The 24,324-nt window shown below is 39.5% G+C and overlaps 1 protein-coding gene across 4 annotated transcripts in view; it reads left to right on the top strand.

The window, feature by feature from the left end:
* Window positions 1-723: 723 nt before the first annotated feature.
* Window positions 724-24,324, top strand: part of KIF6 (kinesin family member 6) — a 380,981-nt gene continuing 357,380 nt past the window's right edge. For 2 of the 4 annotated variants that reach the window (XM_055390331.2, XM_063707578.1), the window contains exons 1-3: window positions 727-944; window positions 5,380-5,489; window positions 11,417-11,491. In XM_055390331.2, the coding sequence (XP_055246306.1) occupies window positions 879-944; window positions 5,380-5,489; window positions 11,417-11,491 (251 nt within the window). In that variant the 5' untranslated portion in view covers window positions 727-878. Of the gene's footprint in view, window positions 945-5,379; window positions 5,490-11,416; window positions 11,492-24,324 lie in introns of all 4 variants that reach the window. The other 2 variants (XM_055390330.2, XR_008680633.1) reach the window with 2 other exon arrangements.

The raw sequence follows: 24,324 nt of genomic DNA, 5'->3' as shown, positions 1-24,324 counted from the left end.
ACAGTGTTTGAAGAGCTCATCCTTTCTTGCCGTGACCATTGTGTGGGAAACAGTCCCCTTCATCCAGTTTTATCTTTTTCCAAAACAGAGCTAGCCCCACTTCTGATTCCATCATGGCATAGTTTGTATTCCTTGGTTTTGATTTCCTGTTGAAAATCTGTCTCCTTGTCACTTGAGAGACCTTGTGAAGGAAAAAAAAAATCTGTCTCCTTCTTCAGACTGTGATCTCCAAGTGGGCTGGAGCAGTTTTGCAATCTTGGCTCACTGCAGCTTCGACCTCCTGGGCTCAAGCGATCCTCCTGCCTCAACCTCCCGAGTAGCTGGGATACAGGCGCGCCACCACGCTTGGCTAACTTTTGTATTTTTTGTAGAGACGGAGTCTCACTATGTTGCCCAGGCTGGTCTCAAATTCCTGGGCTCTAAGCGATCCTACCACCTCGGCTTCCCAAAAACTGCTGGGATTACAAGCATGAGCCACCACACCCGGCCCAGTGCTGTATTTTTTTTTAAAGGCAAGGGCATGGAGAATAAAATGGGTGAATGAGCGGGGCGGGGCAAGGCATGGTGGTTGTTCCCCTTTAACCACACTGTCCAGGCCGGGTCCGGCGCTAAACCCAGAGCCCAGACACTCGCTCATGCGCATGCGCAGCGCTCTCCTCTCCACCCTCGCCCTCCCCGCCCTAGCCCCGCCCCGTAGTGTCCTCCTTCGGGTCGCGACCAATTAGAGGGAGGAGGCGGGATCCTGGCTGCCAAGGTGCTCACTGGGTAGTGTCCCTAGCTACTGTTGCTAAGACCGTGGGTCGCCGGAGGTGGTGGGAGTTAGTTTTGGCAGCCCGGGCCTGAGAGAGGTCAAGGGTCATTGCAGAGCCAGGGAGGAGATGGTGAAGCAGACTATCCAGATATTCGCGAGGGTGAAGCCCCCTGTCCGGAAGCACCAACAAGGGGTACGGGCTGGAGCCTCCGGGGCGCCGGCGCGGCGGGGCCTCTTGGGTTGGGGTCGGGCGGCGGCACGCGAAGGGGCTGGGCGGAGGTGAGGGGCTTGCTGGCGGGCGCCGAGGCCGCGCGGAATCCCGCACACACTGACCGAGGAGCCCTGCAGCCGCGAAGACCCCCCTCACTGCTGTCAGCTACGCGACCGACAGCCAGGCCACTCCCACCTGGCACAGCGCAGACCCGGCAGAGAGCCATTTTTTTGCACCCAGGCACACGTGTTCACGCGGGGGCAGACTAGTGCATGTTCAGTATGCCTGTATAGTGTGCGCTTCAACTACACACAAGCACTTATTGCACCTTTCTGGGAAACTCACGCAGCACCGCACATGCAGATACACTCAAAGGTACATTTTGGCACTCGGGCAAAACGTGCAAGCAAGAGATGCATGTTTATGTACCTCTGAAATAATACAAATATAGATAGAGACAAATGCACAAAGCATACACATATGTAGTACTTTGCACCCAGTGGGGCCTCAGTAATTAGTTGACTCTGTTGTTATTCTCCAACATAAACGTGAACCTTTACATATACTCCTTGTATTAATAGATACAGGTAGATGCTTAAGCATCCTGACCCAAAGAATACGCATGTGTACTTCATTCAGAAACAATTAACTAAATATTTACCAGGTGCTTCCTCTAGTGTGCTAAATTCAGAAAGGTATAAAGAAGGTTAAGACATTGCCCTGACTCTGAGCAATGATACTTTGTATGCACTTTTTTTTTTTTTTTTTTTTTTTTTTGAGATGGAGTCTCGCTCTGTCACCCAGACTGAAGTGCAGTGGCGCGATCTCGGCTCACTGCAAGCTCTGCCTCCTGGATTCACGCCATTCTCCTGCCTCAACCTCTCAAGTAGCTGGGACTACAGGTGCCCGCCACCACGCCCGGCTAATTTTTTGTGGTTTTAGTAGAGACGGGGTTTCACCGTGTTAGCTAGGATGGTCTCGATCTCCTCCTGATATTGTGATCCGCCCGCCTCGGCCTCCCAAAGTGCTGGGATTACAGGCGTGAGCCACCGCGCCCAGCACTTTGTATGCTTCTTAAATATTTCAAAACATCCTCTCTTCTGCCTAGAAGGGAGCATAGTCATTCTTATGTATCTTCAGAAATGGCCACCTGACAGGTGCTTTATCTGCATTATCTCTCATTCTCACAAGAACCCTGCAAGGTTGGTGTCATTTTCCTCATTTTACAGATTAGGAAACTGAGTCTCAGGTTAAATAATGTGACCAAGGCACCCAGCTGGGGAGTGGCATAGCTGTAATTTTTTTTTTCAATTTTACAACATTTATTCCTTATTATACTTTAAGTCCTGGGGTACATGTGCAGAACGTGCAGGTTTCTTACGTAGGTATACACGTGCCATGGTGGTTTGCTGCACGCATCAATCTGTCATCTACATTAGGTATTTCTCCTAATGCTATCCCTCCCCTAGCCTCCCACCCTGCGACAGGCCCCAGGGTGTGATGTTCCCCTCCCTGTGTGCATGCCTTCTCATTGTTCAGCTCCCACTTATGAGTGAGAACATGTGGCGTTTGGCTTTCTGTTCTTGTTTTAGTTTGCTGAGAATGACGGTTTCCAGCTTCATCCATGTCCCTGCAAACGACATGAACTCATCCTTTTTTATGGCTGCATAGTATTCCATGGTGTATATGTACCACATTTTCTTTAACCAGTCTATCACTGATGGGCATTTAGATTGGTTCCATGTCTTTGCTATTGTGAACAGCAGAGCTGTAATTTTAATTAAGGATTTTTGATTTCAAAGCTATCCCCTTTTCGGAAACCTTTTTTGCCCCCCAAAGTGACAATTTAGGCAAGGGCAATTTGGATCATATTTGTGAGTATATGGAGTGGGCATATTAATAATGTTGTATTCCTGTTCCATATATATACTGGGTATATGTCTATGTGGAATATCATAGCATCTCATGATTAAGCATTTGCCTCATATAATTTATGTATTTAAAACAGGAATAAAGTAGTGTAGAAAGAACCATGGGTATCTTCCCATTTTCTCTCCTCTAATAATCACTTACATGCATTTCTTTTTAGAGTGCATCATATGTAAAAAGTGTATTGTATGTAACATTTCCCCCCAGATTCTTAGCTTAAACTGTTGAGCTTATCTACATGGACTCAGCAGTCAGAGCGGAGGCTGGGATAAGGTCAAGAGACAGGATGGGTAGGGGCGGGGCTCAGGGAAGTGGATGGAGAGTCTTGGATTTAATACTGAACTTTCTTTTCTCTTAAAATGCAGTGTTTGGATATTTTAATGTACCTCATTTTGTATGTCTTTGGTGAGTCTGTAGAGTGGATTGTTTGATCCTCCAGGAAGTAGTTTTAGGTGTCATATTTTTAGGTGTCACACACACACACACACACACACACACACAAAGAGAATGGGAATGAATAAATATTGAATTAATATATCCCTGTTCTCCCTTAAAAACTCCACAGTTTAATGCCATATCTTCTTGTCCGCAAAAGATTGTAGAGTTCTTTTTTGACTAGAAATGCTTTTTGTAGTATTAAATTGAGAGTGACTCAAAGGTATTTTTTTCTTTCTCTTCATTTTATAGCTTCATGACTGCATTACTTTTATTCTTTAAGGCATCATAAAGTAAATTGTAATAACGGATTAATAAAAAGGATATATAAAATGAATCTTTGATAGTTTTAACAGTGGTAATGCTTTCCATTTGTACAGTGTTTTATACATTTCAAAACAATTTCATATTCATCCTTGCACTTGTTCTGTCTTCTTAAAAAAAAAACTTCACTATCTCAAATAATATTTGTATGAATAAGGATAGAAAGCCAATATTACACTAAACAAGTGATCTGGTTCTAAGGGACTTTTCTTAAGGCCTCAAAGAGTGTCTTAATCAGAGTAGTGGAGGGTCATTAATGGCAGTTAATATTCTTTTCTGTCTGCTGAGCAGAGAAATATAGACTTTTTAAAAATGGATGTAACTCCTCACTCTTGTATGTTTCATGTCTTATACACCCCCTTCACTCACCTGTCTGGCTATAAAACTTTTTTTTTTAATGTAGTGCCCAACAGGATATAATTTTTAAATGTCTCTTGAGAAAACCTAGCCAGAAAGCCTTGAACCTGATGCCATTGCTTTCTACAAATACTTTATTTTATGTAATGACTTTTCTGCATGAATTCTTCACATTTTAAATGAGAAGTTTCAATAAAAATATACTTAGGAAAATATTCAAACTTTCTGGAGATTTAGGTAGGCTTTTACTTGCTTAGGAATATGACTTTTTCCTCATAACCAAGCATCTAAATGGGTCTTAAACAGGAAGTATTGCCTGTTAGAAAGAATTTTATTTCATGGTAAAAGACAAGAAGCCTTTAAAAAAAAAAAAAAAACTTTAAATCTAATGACTTTTTTTTTATGGTGCATTACAAAATACTTCCATTTCCATTACATCATTTGATCCCCACAGCAATCTTGTAAGGGAGGTAATTCTGTTTTCCTCATTTTATGTATAAGGAACCTCAATTCTGAAAGTGGTGGCTGGTCACACAGGCTGGTAAATTGAGCTCAATGTTGGACCCAAATCTTGGGACAAATCTTATGCTTTTATTTATTCCACATGACCTCTTTATAGGCTTGACTTTTAATTTTCCTGGCCAATAAAAATGATGGAGTAGGAAACCAGGAAGAGAATCAGAGAATGTTACAGTCCTAAGGGTGTTGGTTAAGACCCTCTATTTCCATATCAGCTTAGAAAGGCTTAAGGATTTCTCCCAGGTCACTTGCTAATTAGTGGCTGAGTTGGAATGAGAACCTTGAAAATGACATCAAATACATGAATTACATGTGTCTTTTGAAGCCACATCTCTCTTATCAAATGCCTGAAAATGTCTCATGGAACCTTAGGCTTCTTTGAACATAACTTGAATTAGAGCATTCTTGGTGAGCTACCTGAGATGGCTCCAAACCTAGTCCTTTTATCTCTGGTATTTTGTAAATGCTCAGAAATGCTTATTGATTGTAGTAAAATGTTAACTCCTGATACATAATACTAAAGCAATACTTAGATAAAATGTTGCTTTTGGGCTATTAGTTTCTCAATGACAATAATAACAGAGATAGTCAAATACTTATATTTGAATGTTAGATCATTCAAAGATGATCTGACTTTGATACAGCATTAATTTAGGTTTTACTTCTGGTTCAGTTCCATATATTTGTCTGAATCCACACAGTTCAAAGAGAAAAATTATTCAAATTATATGATATTATGACTTTTTAATCTTAAGAGTATAATTTTCATATCATTACAAGTCATAATAACATGGTGATAGTTCAAGCCATAATTTCACCATTTTATATCCATTTGTTGTCTTCACATTTGCAGATTTATTCCGTAGATGAAGATGAAAAATTAATACCTAGCTTGGAAATTATCTTACCACGTGATTTGGCAGATGGGTTTGTGAATAATAAGCGAGAAAGCTACAAATTTAAGTAAGTTTTTCTTTCTCCTTTTTTCATTTCTGTTTCATTATTGAACTAACTCTTGTACTGCATTAATATTCATTGTGAAATCATTAGCACCATTTCTTGTGGAAAATGCAACGCAGCTCTTCATCTCACCTAGTAGACTGAACTCAAGTTGCCTTTTCACTGCTGTGCCCAAGGTCAAAAATAATGTGTATTTCTATATCTGAGATTGTATTCCAAGATTCCAGCCTTTCCTTACTAGCTCTGTTTATCTAGTATTTTCCTACTCAACCCACTATGGTTTAGCACTTACAGAAAGTTCCAATGCATGATTAAACTTCACTGAAGGGAAGAACTTACAGTATCATTTGTGTGCTACATAGGTAAGCCTTCTTTATAATATATATGATATTTGGACCTCATATACACATATGTATACTCTATATCTGTGCTGTCCAATATAATAGCCACAAGCCACATGTGGTTCTTGAACACTTGAAGTATGTTCAAACCGAATTGAGATGTGCTGTAAAGTATAAAACATATGAAGGGTTTTTGAAGACTTAGCATGAAGAAAAAAGAATGTAAAATATCTCAAGACATTTTTCATATTATTTGCTGAAATTGTAACATTTTGGTACATGAAACTTCTAACTTTGGTTAAAAGTATATTATTAAAATTAATTTCAGCTGTTTCTTTTTGTTTCTTAAAGTTTTATTTATTTTATTTTAAATTTTTAAAATGGGGTCCTGCTCTGTCTCCCAGGCTGGAGGGCAGTGGTGGAGTCATAGTTCACTGTAGCCTTGAACTGCTGGGCTCCAGTGATCCTCCCACCTTAGCCTCCTGAATAGCTGGAACTACAGGCCTGCACCACCATGCCCAACTAATCTTTTTGCTTTTTTAAAAACGTGGCTAGTAGAAAATTTTAAATTACATATGCTCTCACATTTATGGATGGCATTATATTTCTCTTGGGTAATGCTGAACTATAATGGGTCAGTTGAAAAATACCAAACAGCTACCCTTGCATGGTCATCAGTGCCTTTGGTCTGAATACTCTTTTTGTAGCTAGGTCTTGAATTTAGGGAGTATAGCTATTTCACATTCTCTTTAGTCTCCATTTTCAGATTAAGCTATTTCTTTTAATCTCCACTTTTGATTTCTGGGGAAGTTTAAGCCCAAATGAAATCCGTCTTTGATCGCTGGCCCAAATTTTGGTGACGGATTTCTGGATCCTGCTGAAAGAATCCTAATTCTTCTCTTCAATGTATCTCTAGACTGTTTTACAAAGGCCCTGTTTTGAGACTATTCCTGCCTTTGCCCTTTGGATAAAACTATCCCAGATTTTTTTTTGTTCCTCTCTTTCTTTCTCTCTTTTTCTTTTTAAATTCTTTTCTTTTTTTTGAGACAAGAGTTTTGCTCTATTGCCCAGGCTGGAGAGCAATGGCGCAGTCTTGGCTCACTACAACTTCCGCCTCCCGGGTTCAAGCGATCCTCCTGCCTCAGCCTCCCAAGTAACTGGGATTACAGGCACCTGCTACCATGCCCAGCTAATTTTTGTATTTTTAGTAGAGACAGGGTTTCGCCATGTGGGCCAGGCTCGTCTCGAACTTCTAATCTCAAGTGATCCACCTGCCTCGGCCTCTCAAAGTGCTGGGATTACAGGCACGAGCCACCATATCTGGCCTTTTTCTTTTTAAATTCTTATTTGCTTTTTTTGTTGTCTCATAAAGAATTCTCCTTGGTCTTCATAACTCTACCTTTTGTCTTTCATATATAATATACATCTCTCCCTCCACTTCCACCTCATTTTCTTATTGTGTCTTTTACAGTAAGTACAAGCAGGGCTTGCTAACCTATTGTTGCCTAGTGGGGCGGTCCTCACCTTGTCTTTATGTCTCCCCATTGTCTTTCATTATATCCTTTAAGGAATAGCCCTAAAACCTGTGCTTTTCTTTTTCTTTCTTTCTTTTTTTTTTTTTTTTTTTTTTCTAAGACAGGGTCTCACTCTGTCACCCAGGCTGGAGTACAGTGCTACAATCTCAGTTCACTGCAGTTCTGACCTTCAGGGCTCAGGTGATTCTCCCACCTCAGCCTGTAGTGAGACTTCAGGTATGCACCACCACATCCAGCTAATTTTTTTTTTTTTGGGTAGAGACTGGGTTTTACCATGTTGCCCAGGCTGGTCTTGAACTCCTGGGCTCAAGCGATCTGACCCTCCTTGGCCTCCCAAAGTGCCGGGATTACAGGTGTGAGCCACCGCGCCTGGCCCCTGCTTTGCTTTTTCTGAAGAGGACATTCTCCCACTGATGTAAGCATGCTACATACCTTCATAATTGTGACTTGTTACCAGCTGGCCTAGGCCAAAATCTATTACATAAAACAACAGTTTGCTGAAATATTTTATTCAACATGATTCCATTTCATTGATAAGAACAGTTTACTATGTCTTTATCTATGGACACTATCCAAAGTATTCTTTTTGTTTGTTTGTTTTTTTGAGATGGAGTCTCACTCTGTCGCCCAGGCTGGAGTGCAATGGCGCGATCTCGGCTCACTGCAACCTCCGCTTCCTGGGTTCAAGCAGTTCTCCTGCCTCAGCCTCCTGAGTAGCTGGGATTACAGGCATGCACCGCCACACCCAGCTAATTTTGTTTCCATTTTTAGTAGGGACAGGGTTTCACCACATTGGCCAGGCTGGTCTAGAACTCCTGACCTCGAGTGATCTGCCCGCCTCGGCCTCCCAAAGTGCTAGGATTACAGGTGTGAACCACTGCACCCGGCCCCAAAGTATTCTTTATATAGATACAAACAGAGTGCAATTGTTGTCAAAGCACCATTGGCTTATTTTTAAATCTCTGAATTGAAAATAATGGTTTTAATATTCAAAATTAAAAATAAATAAAATATTCAACTTACACTTATGTTCAGAGATAAATATTTAAGCATTTTAAAGGCTGTTTTCCCCCAAGAACATTTATTCAACCAATAAATACTTATTGGCTACCCACTGTGAGCTGTTTTAATTGCTAGGAATACAGCAGGGAACACAACAAAGCTCCTGCTCTTAGGGAGCTTACATTTTAGTGGGAGGAGGTAGAGGAGAAGATCAGTAAGCAAAATGTACGTCAGAAGGTGCTACGTGCCATGGAGAAAAGTGTGACAAAGAAGGGGAATGAGGAGTGCTGGATGAGGGGGGTGAAGGAGAGGAATGGTTGCAACATTTAATAGGTCAGGGAAGGTGTACAGCAAAGGAACATTTGAGCAAAGACTTGATGGAGGTGAGGAAGCCAGCCATTCAAGTATCTAAGGGATGAGACTTTCAGGCCAAGGGAATAGCAAGAGTGAAATCCCTAACGGGGAGAACGCCCGGCATGTTTGAGAAAAAGTGATCTATGTGGCTGGAGTAGAGTAAGCAAGAGGTAGAGGGGAGTAAGCATGAGGAGTAGAGTAAGCATGAGGCAGCAGAATGGCCAGATCACATAGAGCCTTATAAGTCATTGTGAGGACTTGAGCCATGAGAAGGCAATGGAGGGCTTTGAGCAGAGGAATGAAATTATCTCACTTATGTTTTAGCGGGATCATTCTTGTTGACATGTGGAAAACAGGCTGGAAGGGGGAAAAGACTAGTTAGGCTATTGCAAGAGATACCAGGCAAGAAATTATGGTAGCGTGGACCAAGGTGGTAACAGTGGAAATGTTGAGAAATAATTGGATACTGGATATATTGTGAAGGTCTCACCTGACAGAGTTTGCTGATGGATTAGACATAAAGTATAGTAGAAACAGAGGAGTCAAGCAGATCCTAATGGTTTTGGACTGAACATTTAGAGGGATAGAGCTGTTGCTTTCTGAGATGAGGAAGAGCACAGGAAGTGCACCATTCTTTAGGGTGGGAAGAAGTCAGCGTATGCTGAGTTTGAAATGGAGTTTAGAAAAAGCCTACTCAAGTTCCTAACAAATGAAAAGACCTCCTAAGAATCAGGAAACCTAAGTTATGTCTCAAGGCATATTATTGATGAGCTCTAAGACTCTGAGTAATTACTTTATCTCTGTGGATCTCGACTTCTTCCTCTGTTAATCATTAGACTGAACCTGTTAAAATCCCTTCTAATTGTGATCCTATTGTGCTCTTCAGTGGTTTTCAGAAGACAGCTGATCAAAATGCCTTTTCAGATTACTATGCAACTATATTGTATAAAATGCAATATTTTGGGATGATGACATTTGATGTTTAATATATAGTTAATGGTTTATTGTAAACTTTGGTGCTAAAATCGTTCTTCTAAAATGTGTGGGGAAAAGTCAATAAAAAGAGAGATCTGGATTGCTTGTGTTTCTACCACCTGCTATTTTAAATAGTGGAGGATGTCATTTTCCCCCAAGGAATTCAATATGCTTTATAGATATTATACTAAAATTACATTTTAGTTTAATTTAAATCTTGTTAGAAGTGACTGGTACATGGTAGGCCCTCAGTTTGTGTTTGTGGAATGAATAGATCAGTTAGAAATGAAAATGCTATCATTAATTTTACACAAGGTACCTTTCAGAAGATATTCTGTGTGTGATTCAGTGCCTTCTTTAAAACTTCTGCCATCTCTTTTATTTACATGGTAGTAGATATAATTACTCTTTTTTAAAGAAGTGGGGTAGAAAATGGCTAATTGATTCACCCAGTCATCACCCATCTGATAAAAGAAGTGAACCAGCCTTATCATCATTCTCCTCAAAAGCTGAAAATATGTGTTCAGACCTCATACTACACAGTGCTCTGAAAAGCAGTTCAGCAGCTATGTGTTATGTTGACCTCTGTGTTATGTTGGTGTTCATATCTGAAGCTGTGATACATCTATAGAGTTTTGAGAAGCAATCTGGGCACACTAAACAGTAAATATTACTGTCTAAAATACAATCTTCCCGGCTAAATGACATACTAGCCAGAGTGCCTTAGATTATCTCTTTGTATAGTTCATTGTTTGCTTCTCTAAAATGGAGGTAGGTCAGCTGTCTCTACTAAACTCTGTCACTACTGAAAATACGAAAATTAGCCAGGCGTGATGGTGCACCTGTAATCCCAGCTACTCGGGAGGCTGAGGCAGGAGAATCGCTTGAACCCAGGAGGCAGAGGTTGCAGTGAGGCGAGATAGCGCCACTGCACTCCAGCCTGGGTGACAGTGAGACTCTGTCTCAAAAAAAAAAAAAAAAAAATAGATTCTGTGTCTTCTACCCCGAGTGTTCAACTGTGCTTGCAATCCAGTACTAAGCTAAGTCAGAGAAGCATTGCAAGAAGAGTGAAATTGACACCACACCTCCACTCCCTTCCCCTAAGCCATTGCCAATCTGATTAAACCTTCTCTCTGTGGGACAGGTCTACCATAATTTACTTTTTGACTTTTGACTCATGGTCAACAAAATGAAACAAAACCATCCTGAGAATTAAATGGTTGATGCTAGGATATAGCACCAAATTAGTGGAAAAATAAACTTTAGTTCAAAATACTAAAACTAAGTTCAATAATCATACAATTCACAGTTGCATTCTTTTCTCACAGGTCAGATATTAGAAGTTCCTTGGCTGTTTACATCCTGTTCTTGGATTTCCATTTCATGCAGCTATCTGGTTTTGAATTTCTTGCCAATTGTAGACACTGTCCCTCTTGAGAGCTAAAAAGCACACAATTTGTTATTTGGTTCAAAGCTGCTGCAGTTTTTCAGAGGGATTTATTGTGCAGATCTTGTCAAAGCAATACTGTTTACCCACCATTTGTATACAGGAGTACAACAGCACAGTGTGGTTGAGACTACAGGGCAAACATTGTGCTAAGTTAGGTAAGCCCAGTGATGTAAATATGAGGTAATTTATAAAGCTTTCAGAAAAACAAGATTTATTAATCTGATAGTGTTTGGAGGTGCAGCTTTTAAATAATTACTATTTTTCACATTGCAGATTTCAAAGAATTTTTGATCAGGATGCAAACCAAGAGACCATTTTTGAAAACATTGCCAAACCAGTTGCTGGGAGGTAGGATTTCCCATATTTTGTTCAGTGGGCTCGTGGTTTTTCATGTTGCCTTCAATTCTCAGATAACTGTGGTAGTGTGCTTAAGTATATCAATTATATACTTAGGCTACAGGACATGTAATGATGATGGCATTAATACCTTCTGTTCCTATAACCATTTGTTTTAGATTTAGATTCTGAGTCTCAAAACAAAACAAAACAAAATAACACAGCAAAATAGACTAGCTATTGTTACTCCTATTTGTAAAGATATATAAACTGAGGGTCACAGAAATTAAGTGACACTACTCAGGGTTGCATGGGTAGTGGTGGCAGAGTCCTAGATGATTTTCTGACTGTTAAGTTCAGTGTTCTTTCCTCAGTACGGTACTTCAAACATATGGTTAGATGGACAAAGGATAAGGTATGTGTGGCACCTGGGAGGCTGCCTAATGATGCTGGCCCTGCTCTACCTCAGTGTCATTTCAAAGCTTGGCCCTTTGCTTTAATATATCTAGCTAATTCTAGGCTGCTGACTACTAGAACCAAACTCACATGAGAGTACCAAATAAATCAGAATGCCAATTTATTAATATGTATTCACAGTCTCCTAGGGACTAGACACTCAAGCACAGAGTCCTCTTATAAGGAATCCATATGGAAAACTACTGCTAATAAGCTTGCTTTCTGATCTGAAATCATTTGGATGATGCTAATGACCTAATGATAATCCCAAGACAACATTCATCTTTACAGTTAAATAATGAAAATTATACCTGCTAAATGAGCTCAGTTTTCAAGTCTGCTCATCAGTACACCTTTTTTAGTGGACATTGCTGGGAACACAGTGCCACATTTTGTCTCTCAAACTCCTGTTTTATGAATCCTATGCAAACCATGCCCTTGTCTTTTTAATACAGTCTCCTTCATTAGGTAACTTACAATCAAGTAGGCTTAAACTATTTCAGAGTTATAATCAAAATCCAACAATCCAATAACACCTCTTTAGATGAAATTCAAGTCTCCTTGATTAGATGTCAAACATTTCTGAAATTCCCTTCTTTTTAGTAATCATTTTGGTTGTGTCATTTTTCAGATAGCTAGTTTCATGTGTTTTATTTTTAAACTTCCTAATATCATTCAGGAAGGGAACCTTAAGTTTCTTTTTCATGGATGCCTGGGTTTTCCTTCCACTACAGACTCTCTCATCTTGACCCCACTTTCTCCTCCAGCTACTGCCCTTTGCTTCAGCTTTACTTTACAGAAATGGCCTACTATATTCACTACTTCAGTTCCTCTCCTAAACCCTGTTCTTATCAAGCTTTCGCCTCCACTGTCTCACTGAAATTGTTTTTGTCAAAGTCAACTATGACTTCTATTTGCTAAATTTAATAATGATCATTTCCAAGTCCTCATGCTATGTGATATGTCTGCCATTTTGACACAGTTGATCACTCCATCCTCCTCCAAATACTTTGTTCACTTGTCACACTCTCCTGGTTCTCCATTCCTTCTCAGTTAATTTATGCAGTTTTAATTGTATGCGGTGACCATTTCCTCTTGCTGTTCCCTCTGCCCGGAATTCTCTTCCCTCAGAAATCTGCATGGTTTCTCCCTCAGCAACTTGAAATCTTTGCTCATAGCGGCTTTCTCAGTAAGGCCTTCCTGCAGTACCTTATTTAAAATTGCACCTCCGTTACCCTTCCCTATTTGACTTTATTTATTTTAGCACATATCACCATCTGACATTTTTTAAATTATTATTTTACTTTAAGTTCTAGGGTACATGTGCGCAACGTGCAGGTTTGTTACATAGGTATACACGTGCCATGTTGGTTTGCTGCACCCATTAACTCGTCATTTACATTAGGTATTTCTCCTAATGCTATTCCTCCCCCTGTCCCCAACCCCATGACAGGCTCTGGGGTGTGATGTTCCCCACCCTGTGTCCAAGTGTTTTCATTGTTCAATTCCCACCTATGAGTGAGAACGTGCGGTGTTTGGTTTTCTGTCTTGTGAGACGGGGTTTCACCATCTTGGCCAGGCTGGTCTTGAACTCCTGACCTCGTGATCCACCCACCTCGGCCTCCCAAAGTGCTAGGATTACAGGTGTGAGCCACGGCACCTGGCCCTGACATATTATATAGTTTAATTCTATATTAGTTTTTGTGTCTATTTGCCTCCAGTAAAACAAAGCTCCATGAAGGCAGGGGCTTCGTTTTATTCACTGATGTGACAAACTCCATGATAACAAGGTTTCAAAAACGACAGGCAAGAGCACTTTTATCCAAGCAGCTCAAGTTGGTCCCAGTGGGTTTTATCTTTTATCAATAAGAAATATTCCTCTTTATCCTTTTTATTACTTTTCTCCTTGTATTCTTTTTTTTTTCCTGAAATTAGTTTTGCTATTTTTTTCTGTCAGCCTTTGTCTTGTCTTTCTCCTTCTCCTAGTCAACTGCCTTGTGACATTTTGTTTTTAAGAATGGGCCTGATAAATAAAATATAGCTGCTTTTGCCTTTTTAGCTAAACCCACAGTTCTTGATCTTTAATTAGTTACTTTAACCAGTTTATCTTTTTTATGATCGCCATAATTTGGAGCTATTCCTCCTATGTTATTTTCTTTCTCCTCTTTATTATACTCCCTAATTTTTTTTCCTTTCTTGCTTTTTGTTGGTTTGACTGTTGTTGCTGCTTCCATTTTCTTTCTCAAGTTGTACATTGTACTTCAACAGCTCTAGTTTAAATTCAGATATTTAAACATTTGTATTTTTCTCAATATCAAAAACTTTGTCTCTGTCTCTGTCTTGCTCTCTCTGTCTTTTCTCTAGTCAAGAATGTTAGGATACTTTTACTTTGCCTCTCCTATACCTCTACAACTTCCACTGTGGAGATCAACTGATATTTCTGTCTGAATTATTATTATTAATTTTTATTAACATTTATTTTAATTATCTCAAAGTTATACCTATTTCTTTGTCTATCACTGTTTCTTGTATTCGTGTCTAATTCTTAGATTCCTTTTGGTAATCATCCTCTAATAACTTCTTAGAAAAAATTCAGGACTGGGGAACTTTCTGAAGTCTTTCCTTTCCCTTCACAGTTAAATGAGCCCAGGAGTTCAAGACCAGCCTGGGCAACATAGTGAGATTTTTTGTCTCTGTAAATAATTTTAAAAATCAGCTGGGCATGGTGGTGCATGCCTATAGTTCCAACTACTCAGGAGGTTCAGGTGGGAGGATCACTTAAGCCCAGCAGGTTGAGGCTGCTATACCCAGCCATTTGACTGGGTATAGCACTCTGTGTTAACAGTTCTTTCCTCTCCAAACTGTGAAGATACTGCTTCATTGTCTCTTTGCATACAGGGTTGTTGAAAAGATGTCCATGCCAATCTGATTCTTATTTCTTTTTAGACATACTTTTTTTTTTTTTTTTTTACTTTCCAGGCATTTTTAGGATTTTTTTTTTTCTTTTTATGAAATTTGATATTAATGAGTCTAGGTAAGGATTTTTTTTTCATGTATTCTTATCTCTCAGTCAGCTATTTCAATCTGAAAACTCAAATTCAAGGGTCATCGCATGGACCATTTCTTTGGTAATTAAAAAGAATTCTTTCTTTTTTTTTTTAAAGTGATCTCATTTTTATTTATTTATTATTTAATTTTTTAATTTTTAGTTTTTGAGACATAGTCTCACTCTTTTGCCCAGGCTGGAGTGCAGTGGCATGATCACAGCTCACTGCAGCCTTGATCTGCTGGACTTAAACGACCCTCCTGCCTCAAGGCCTCCCGAGTAGTTGAAATTACACATGCATGCTACCACACTCGGCTAATTTTTTAAATTTTTTATAGAGATGGGGTCTCAGACTGGTCTCAAACTCCTGGGCTCAGGCGATCCTCCCACCTCGGCCTCCTAAATAATTTTCTTACCTCTAACACATCTATTCTTTATTTCTGGACCTTGCAGTCCTATCCTTCAAATATTACAACTTCCCATTCATAGTTCTCCTCTCTTTGCCCTGTGGCTCTGAGTTCTGCAAGAATTTGTCAGCACAGACTTCCAGCATGGTAATTTGCTTTTCAGTGGTGAATTCTTCTTTATCCCTCTAAATTTTTTAATTTTTGCTATTTTATTTTTCATTTCTAGGAAATGAAAAAGTCTATTCTTGCTTGTGAATGTGGTATCCTCCCTTTCCCTCTGAAGATAATGATCTTTTGAAACACTGGATTTTTTTTTTTTCTGTCTTCTTTTTCTTTATGTGCATGTTCTTCTGATGAGTTTGGTGCCTCGCTTTGCTGGTGCAGATTTCCCTCAGATATTGGTGATTCTTAGAGGTGGGCTTATCCCTGTCATTTGAGAATGCGTTTGTCTGTTTGAGCATGCTGTTTCTGTTCACTGTGGCCTACCCTTGTGTCTATGGGGAAGGGATGGCATGTGCTGAGGGCATGGTGTGTTTATTTGCTAGGCGTGAGGCCCTCTTTCCTCCAGGGTGCTAGGAGTATCTTACTGTCCCTAATCCAAGCTTCTCCTCTGCAGAAACACGTACTGCAACAGTGAATAGACAGTTGGGGGCAGATTCACATTTTCTTCTCATTCATCTCTGTAGGAGAGTGTTGTTAAGCAAATTGACTTATTTAAGAGCCTGGGGAGGGAATCACTTTTTTCATTGACTTGAAATATGCTGTATACAGGATGTTTATATTTTGTGCAAATTGTATGACTTTGAAATGGTAAAACATAAAATAATAATAAAATAAAGTGTCATTTATGCACAATATTTAAAGTAATGTATCCCCATACACTGAAAATCAAATTTTTAAGAATTACATAATTTGGCAGGCCTTTGAATAGACACTATACCACTTCAGATATTAAACAGAAATGTCTGCTATTCCTAGTGAAGATTAGCCTTCAAGAACACATTCCCAACATAAAATCTGACCACTTTAAACTAGCCCTTTAAAGTTATTCTACTGGGTTAACACATTGTAACTTAATTCTGGTTACTGTATGCAATTAAGGCTAAATAAAACTAATCACATTTCTGTCCAAAATTCTGTAATTCAGGAATCTCACCAATTTAGACATCTTTTCTACTTCGTCCAAACCAGTGATATTATGTGCATGACTATATAGCAGGGGTCCCCAAAGCCCCAGGCCATGCACCGGTACCAGTCTGTGGCCTGTTAGGAACTGGGCCACACAGTAGGAGGTGAGTGCTGGTGGAGGGATCATTACTGCCTGAGCTCCACCTCCTGTCAGATCAGCTGCAGCATTAGATCCTCATAGGAGCACAAACCCTATTGTGAACTGTGCATGCCAGCAATCTAGGTTACACACTCCTTATGAGAATCTAACTAATGCCTGATGATCTGAGGCGGAACAGTTTCATCCCAAAACCATCCCTCCGACAACATACAATTATTTGGTGGAAAAATTGTCTTCCACAAAACCAGTTCCTGGTGCCAAAAAGGGCAGGGACCAAAGCTGTATAGGACTGCATGTATGGGGAGAAATAGTAAAGCTTGAACTTTGTATTATTGGAAATAAAGTAAAATAATCTTTGTGGTTATTTATTATTTAGTACATTTCCACTAGGAAGTGCTTCATCATGATGCCTCTTCTAATCTCAGGTGTCTTTGAAATCTATTTGGGTTGATTAGTAACATGTCAAAACTGCCTTTTGTCATCTGAATTTTGCTCATTAATTTCTGGATGAATTTTTTTTATAAAGGTAAGATTTAAGAAGTCTACAAATGTCTATGGTATTGCAGTATACAAAAGAGCGTTTTGTTTTATTTGGTTTTTTTTTTTAATCTAGTGTTATGCTTCTCAAACTGAAGTGCATCAATCTCTGGAATATGTGGTAGGCTATCAGAGAATACCTGAAGCTTCAAGCAAAAATAGTACATTATCCTTGAGTGCCCATTTCATTCAAAGACTTAGGGAGGAAAACTATGAAGTCTAGACATTTATGAGGTCTTACCACACATCTGCAAGTTTGCAGAATTCCAGTTTTCTAGTAGAGCCAATCTATGTTTTACCTAAAACCTTGGAGTGTAGGAAATTTACTTTATGTGCAGTGAGTAATTTTGCAAAAATTTGGAAATTCAGTGTTTTGTAAGAGCATGATGGTTTGACCAAAATGAATAGAATGTGCACTGGCAGGAGGACTGGCTATGCTCTGACACAGTCCCAGTAGCTGGTGCTGAACAGCTAAGGCACCTACACTACAATAAGGCAAATGAGGTTGGCTTTTGGAAAGCTATTAGTCATTATGAGCCACCACTTGTTAACCTTTGATTTCACCAGTGATGAACATTATCAGGAGCAGCCTTTCAATTTATAGTAAGAAGATTTCTCTTTTCCTTCACTCTCTTCTTACTATAAAGAGACGCTACCCTCTCAGATTTGGAGAAGGATGTGCTTGACAACTTTTGCACATGTGCTCTTGCTGGGTGGGAGGCCAAGGCTTGATGCAGGGGATTTTCTCATGGCAGGGGGCAGTACCACACTCTCAGTTGTACCAAGGTCATTGCCCAGCAGGACTTTTACCTGTTGCTCTTTAGGAAACAGGCTTTGCTGATAATGCTGTGGGTTGCCTAGCACACCCAGTTCTGCTGATCCAACCAGAGAAGAGATCCTGCTCTTTCAAGACAAGGAGGACAGAATAGGGAGAAAAAGGCTCACAAAAGAGGATTTAAAAAAATCTTAGTTATTCACTTCTGTGTACTCATGGTTTTACCTTTTGTGGCTCAAAATATTTGGCATCAAGTCAAATAATCCAATTCTGGCCCTAGCCCTGTGACGAACTCCCTGTGTGACTCTGAATCAGACATATCACTTCTGAATCAGTTATCCCTTCTGAGAAAGGGGATGCTAATAACAGTAAGTTTACAAGGTTGTTTTAAGGATGAAAAGAAACAATGTGCTTTACAAGCGTCAGTGCCCTATTCAATGTAAGGGATGAAAAAATTAGAAATCTTTAATTTCTTTGCCACTTAAAAACATGCTTAGTGACCTCTGGTTCCAGACCAAGATAGAGTAGACACACTTATCTCTATTCCCCTTACTAAGTACAGCTAAAGACTCTGGACGTCATATACAAAGAAACATGACTCTGAAAGTTGAAGAGAAGATAGCCTAGCTAGAGACCTCAGGACCTGAGAAGTGACAGAATGGTGAATCCCCTTGGATTTTTCTCCTCATATATCTGCACAAAGCAGGGACACTTAACCACCCTGCCCAGATTGGATGCTGGAGAAACCAGACACCCAGAAACACTAGTGGGCTCAGACAAAATCCTCAAGAAGAGTCTACTGTCTCCAGCAAGAGGGCCAGGGGACTGGCAGCCTAGCAAGACAGAAAACTTGTAGATACTAGCTGCCTTACTCCATCCAGATACCTTGGAAAAACCCGTGACTCCACCCCTATGTGTTTTAAAGAGAAGGGGGCCCTAAGGGAAGTAAGGTTTCTACACTTCATTCAAACTGGTAAAATGTTAACACCAGTAGATCTCTATAGTGATAGAATAGTTCTGTATTTTGATGGCAGTGGTGATTGCTTAATTCTACACATGTGAGAAAATGGCATAGAACTATACACATACATTGTACCAATGTCAATTTCCTGGTTTTGAAAATGTACTACAGTTATGCAATATGTAACCACTGGGGCAATTGGGGTCCAGAGAACTATTCTATACTCTCTTTATGACTTCCTATAAATTTATCATTATTTCAAAATAAAGCAGTAAGAAAATCGTCAGTTATAAAAATTTTAGTGACATTTGTTCTGTGATATTCTTCTATTCTGTAAATTAGGCAATCTCAGTTATTGCACTGGAACTTCTCCCCCATGGGATTCAATAAAGCTAATCCCATCTGAAATTCACAAAAACACCAGTGACATTTTGTTTTTTTTCCAAGTTTACAGGAAACGTTATTCACCACTGAATTGTACAAAAACTCATTGCCTGTTCCCCAGATCTGTTCAACTTCTGGCCACAATTGCACTTTGCCAGATGCGTTGTTTATAAACATGTACCTGCACTTGGCTTTACTTGCTGCTATGCTGACTTTCCTGATGACATTACATTTCTGGCTTTTGTGACTTTACAATTATACTTAAATCTAAACTTTTAAGTGTAACAATTTTAAAATTATATTTTCAACTGAGAACATGGTCTTATGATTAAAAACAGGGACACTAACATATCAGCTTAAAGCCATGTAATTATACAAGATGATGACCTTGACAAGCTCCATCAAGGACTTAACAAGGAAGGGGATAATATTCCCATTCTGCCTACAGCTGGTGAATGTGAATAAAACAACAGCAGTTGATGTAACCAGTATAGAATGTATTAAAGATGCACATTTCAAACACAGATTTTATTACTGTAGGTAAAAAGTGAGCCTAAATCTGGGTTTCTCTTCTTAAGAATAATTGATCAAGAAATTGCATACTATCATTTTTGCAATAATAACTACAAGTTATTCATAATTTTTGATAAAATACCTACAGAAAAAAAAGCATAAGAGTTGCATGAAGCTATTTGATTGTAAGAAGTAGGATTCCTTGACAGAATATTGTATATGCAAGGGGTGAAAATTACTGGGTCAGCGGTAAAATAAAAAGCGTTACTTGGATTAAAAAGTTAGTTGGGGGTTTTCTAAGGTAATAAAAGAGACCAACCAGTGGATCGGAGATGCACTGATTCTGCAGCATGAAGAGACATCTCTTAAGCTGGTGCCCCCAGAAGCAGATCCTGAGGCTAGGATTCCAGGGAAAGTAATTTGTTTGGGAGGTGAGTTCAGGAAGCACCAGGAGTGCAGTAGGGAAGTGAGAAAGCGAAGGAAAGGAAGGTAGGATCCTTTAAAGAGCAGGTTACCACTGTAAGCAACTGGGACTTATTTCTACTGGTACCCACTGGGGAACTGTTAGGAACATGTCTCAGAGTTGTCCCACCCAAGGGGCAAAGAAGCCAGGGTACTTGACCACTCCTGCCCATTATTGGTTGAAGGCTGCTTCTGGGGTGTTCACATCATGGCACTTTGAGCCTCACCTGTGTGTGAGTTAAACTTCATGGAGGCAAGGTCTCCTCTTTACCTTTGTTCACTGTTGTGTTCCTGGCTCCTAGAATAGTGTCAGGTGTCTATTAGATACTCTGAGTATTTGTTGAGGAAGAGAATTGGCAGATAGAGGATGATCCTTTAGCACCTGTCAGCCTTCCCTTTATTGCTTAAATGCACAGTGATGGGCTTTATTTCTTATAAAGTGAGTTTTATTTCTGTTTCCTTCCTGAAGTACTTTTTGGACAGAGATCTTTTCAATGACTAAAATCATGCTATATAGACACCTGCTTTTTTGTCTAGGCCAGTAGTTCTCAAAGTGTGGTCCGTAACCCAGCAGCATCAACGTTACCTGGGCACTTGTTAGAAATGCACATGCTCAGGCCTCACCCAGACCTATTGAATCAGAACTATCTGTATTTTAACAAGCCCTCCAGGTGATTCTGATGCACACTAAGGTTTGAGATTCACTCACCTAGGCCTACAGCTAGGTTGTGGGGTGATGCAGATAGGGACAGATGATACCGGTGGTATTTGTTGTTAGTATCTTCCTCAGAGATCCAAGATGTGCTCTAAACGACTTTACAATTCCGAAATTGGTATTTGTTTGTTTATAATTTACCTCTCACTTGTTTCTAAAATAAATTAAAGCACCTTATCCTAAAGCCAGAACTGGCTTCATATACATGAGACCTATGTCTAACACAGGGCCCCATGCTCAGAAGGGACCCACTCTTGATTTAAAGCACTATAGTTAACATTCACAGAAACAAGTTAAGAGAAATCTGAAACTATTTAGACTAAGTTAGGTGCTTAACAGATTATTTTCAGAAAGCTGAACATTTTCTCTAAAGATATAATTAGGGGAGACTATATAACACATTGACTAAGAGCAGGGACTTTGGAGCCATATAAGTGCAGTTCAGATCCCAACTTTAATACTTATTAGCTCTATGTCCTTGGGCAAGTTATTTCATCTTTCTCTGTCCTAGCTTTGTTTTTTTTTTTTTTTTAAGACGGAGTTTCACTCTGTCACCCAGGCTGGAGTGTGGTGGCACGATCTTGGCTCACTGCAACCTCTGCCACCCAGGTTCAAGCAGTTCTCCTGCCTCAGTCTCCCAAGTAGCTGGGATTACAGGCATGTGCCACCCCACCCTGCTAATTTTGTATTTTTAGTAGAGACAGGGTTTTACCATGTTGGCCAAGCTAGTCTTGAACTCCTGACCTCAGGTGATCCACCTGCTTTGGCCTCCCAAAGTGCTGGGATTACAGGCATGAGCCAAAGCGCCTGGCCTGAACCAGCTTTTTATCTTTAAGTGGGGAAAATGATACTGTAATATCTACCTCATTTGCCATGACAATCCAATGAGCTGTACGTGAAAATCACATGCACCAGTATATGTGATTGCTCAGTAAGTACATAGTGCATGCTCAATGAGTATTAGCTACCATTTTTGGCTCCCCACTGACATTTTTATAGAAAAGGATTTTCATCCCAATTCAGAATTTTACCAAGTTATGAATGTTTTTCTGTATGATTTTTTTCCCCCTTAACTCTTTTTAGATTGGGTTTCTCCCGAGGCACCAAAAAGTTTGCAATTTTATATCAGATCTTTAATTCAGAACTTGAGGATACATTTACAAATAAACCAAAGATATTTCTAGTTATTATTTCTCACCTTGATAGCCTCCAAAAGAAAGATATAAAAAGAACACAAATAGAAGGCAAGGTGTTCTGGAAAATCCTTCCTATACAAATGTGTAGTGATTGATTACAACTGGCAAGATTTTTACTATAGTTATTTGACTTTATAATTGACTGGCAAAAGCAAAATCATACTGAAAATATGTTGTTAGAATGGTTGGAGAATATACAGCAGTAAATTTATCTCGTGCTTTATCACTTGCAGATCTAAATATCTTCATTTAAAAGTTCCTTTACTTGGAGCAGAGCACTTTTAGCAGAGTTTCTATCATTGTCAGTGAATTTGAGCCTTACTTTTATACTAGGCCATGTGTTTCTGGTCAGAATTTTTAGTGTAATTCTTGCTAAATAATAGGAACAAATTTACTTATTAATTGATAACACTAAGAATACATATTATTTTATATAAAGCTTTGCCAATGTAAGAGCAGTTTCATATATATTATCTCACCTAATTTTTATAATGACCCTATGGGTTGATAGATATTATTATTCCCATTTTAGATGAAAAACAGGGCCCTGAGCATTTAATTGGTTTCTGCAGGGTTACCCAGTAATTAGGTTGTGGAGCTGAAACTAGAATAGATCTTCCTTTCATAGTCTTTTGTTTCTTAAATTGCTTTATCACACCCAGCATTTATGTGTTTCATTCAATTTCATTGAACTCATCCTTGCTAAATTCACTAATAATGTTCATGTCACTGAATCAGTGGGCTTTGTTCAGTCTTCATCCCATTTTACCTTTCAGTAGCAGTCAACAGTGTTAACTCTTTCCTTGTGGCCATGACAAATAGGCAAAATTGAGATGATTGTTTTGTCTTGGTGGCCGGGAGTTGGGGGGTTGGTGGATTTTGTCTTGGTGGCCGGGGGGTGGAAATGGGGGTGGGGTGGAGTTGGGAAATGAAAAGCAACTTTCCCTTTTCCTGCTCACCTCCTGAGTTTTTTCTCCTGTGCTCCAGATGCCCAAGTACTTTACCTACTGCATCCAACTCCCATGCTCTGTCAAATTTTTGCATGCACTAAATGACATTTCTTCCTTTTGTTTATAAAATTTCTTCATTCAGTGTAGCTGTTCTCAGAGGAAAATAATTAAATTAGATATATGAAACTTCATTTGACATTCATTCTGCTAATATTTACTGAGTGTCAGCTGTATATCAAGCACTGCAAATAAGTCTAACTTTCTTAAAGGAATTTGTGTTATTAACAGAAAGATCCTGACTGCCTTGGTGGCTCATGCCTACAATTCCACCACTTCGGGAGGCCGAGGTGGGAGGATCGTTTGAGCCCAGGAATTCAAGACCAGCCTGGAGAAAAAGATTTTTGTTTACCAAAATTAGTCCAATTTCAGGCACAGCAATACACTGAAATGAAAGATATTAAGTTGTGTGACAGACATGTTGGGCAAGCATCCAATTATGCCATTGCCATACTTACAGTCCTCACAGCTTTTGATAAGGAAAAATGTTCTACCCAGTTTCCAGTGGAACTATGTTGTGATCCTGTGACACTGTCGTCTGCAGCCATGGCCGAAGGAATCTGAGTCAAGGGCAGCAAAACAAAGCCTGCCTGCTTATGTTATAGGAGGTCAATCTAGGGGCCAGAAGCATTGCCCAAATAGAAATGAGCTGGGGCCAGAAGCATTGCCCAAATAGAAATGAGCTGGGGCCATCAGACTATCACTCTTGGCGGTGTGAACTGGGAAAATCTGGACAAATCAGGCTATTACCAGGAACAGAAGCTGAAAGGCATTCAGGTAGAGAGAATGAGAGTCTGGAAGGATCACTATGGACAAGGAGATGACAGTTAGGAATCAGCAGAGGCTATACTAGACAAAGGTAAACAAGAAGAAGGGTCCTAAGAGATCTGGAAGTCTGGAGGAAATTCCCATTTCCACATGCCCTCATATTCTTACAATTACCTTCCTTCTTGTTGGTTTTTATTCATTATATCAGAAGCATCTAATTAAATCAGGGCCACATTTTATAAGTAGACTTGATCTATTTTGTGTATACCAAATTTGTTGACCTGAGTAAAGATTGAGAAATTGCTTTTGATTTCATATTGAATGTCCAAA

Source organism: Gorilla gorilla, chromosome 5 (assembly GCF_029281585.2).
Source record: "Gorilla gorilla gorilla isolate KB3781 chromosome 5, NHGRI_mGorGor1-v2.1_pri, whole genome shotgun sequence".
NCBI classification, from domain to species: domain Eukaryota; kingdom Metazoa; phylum Chordata; class Mammalia; order Primates; family Hominidae; genus Gorilla; species Gorilla gorilla.
The sequence above is the reverse complement of the archived record's forward strand: the minus strand, read 5'-3'. Positions and strand labels throughout refer to the sequence as shown.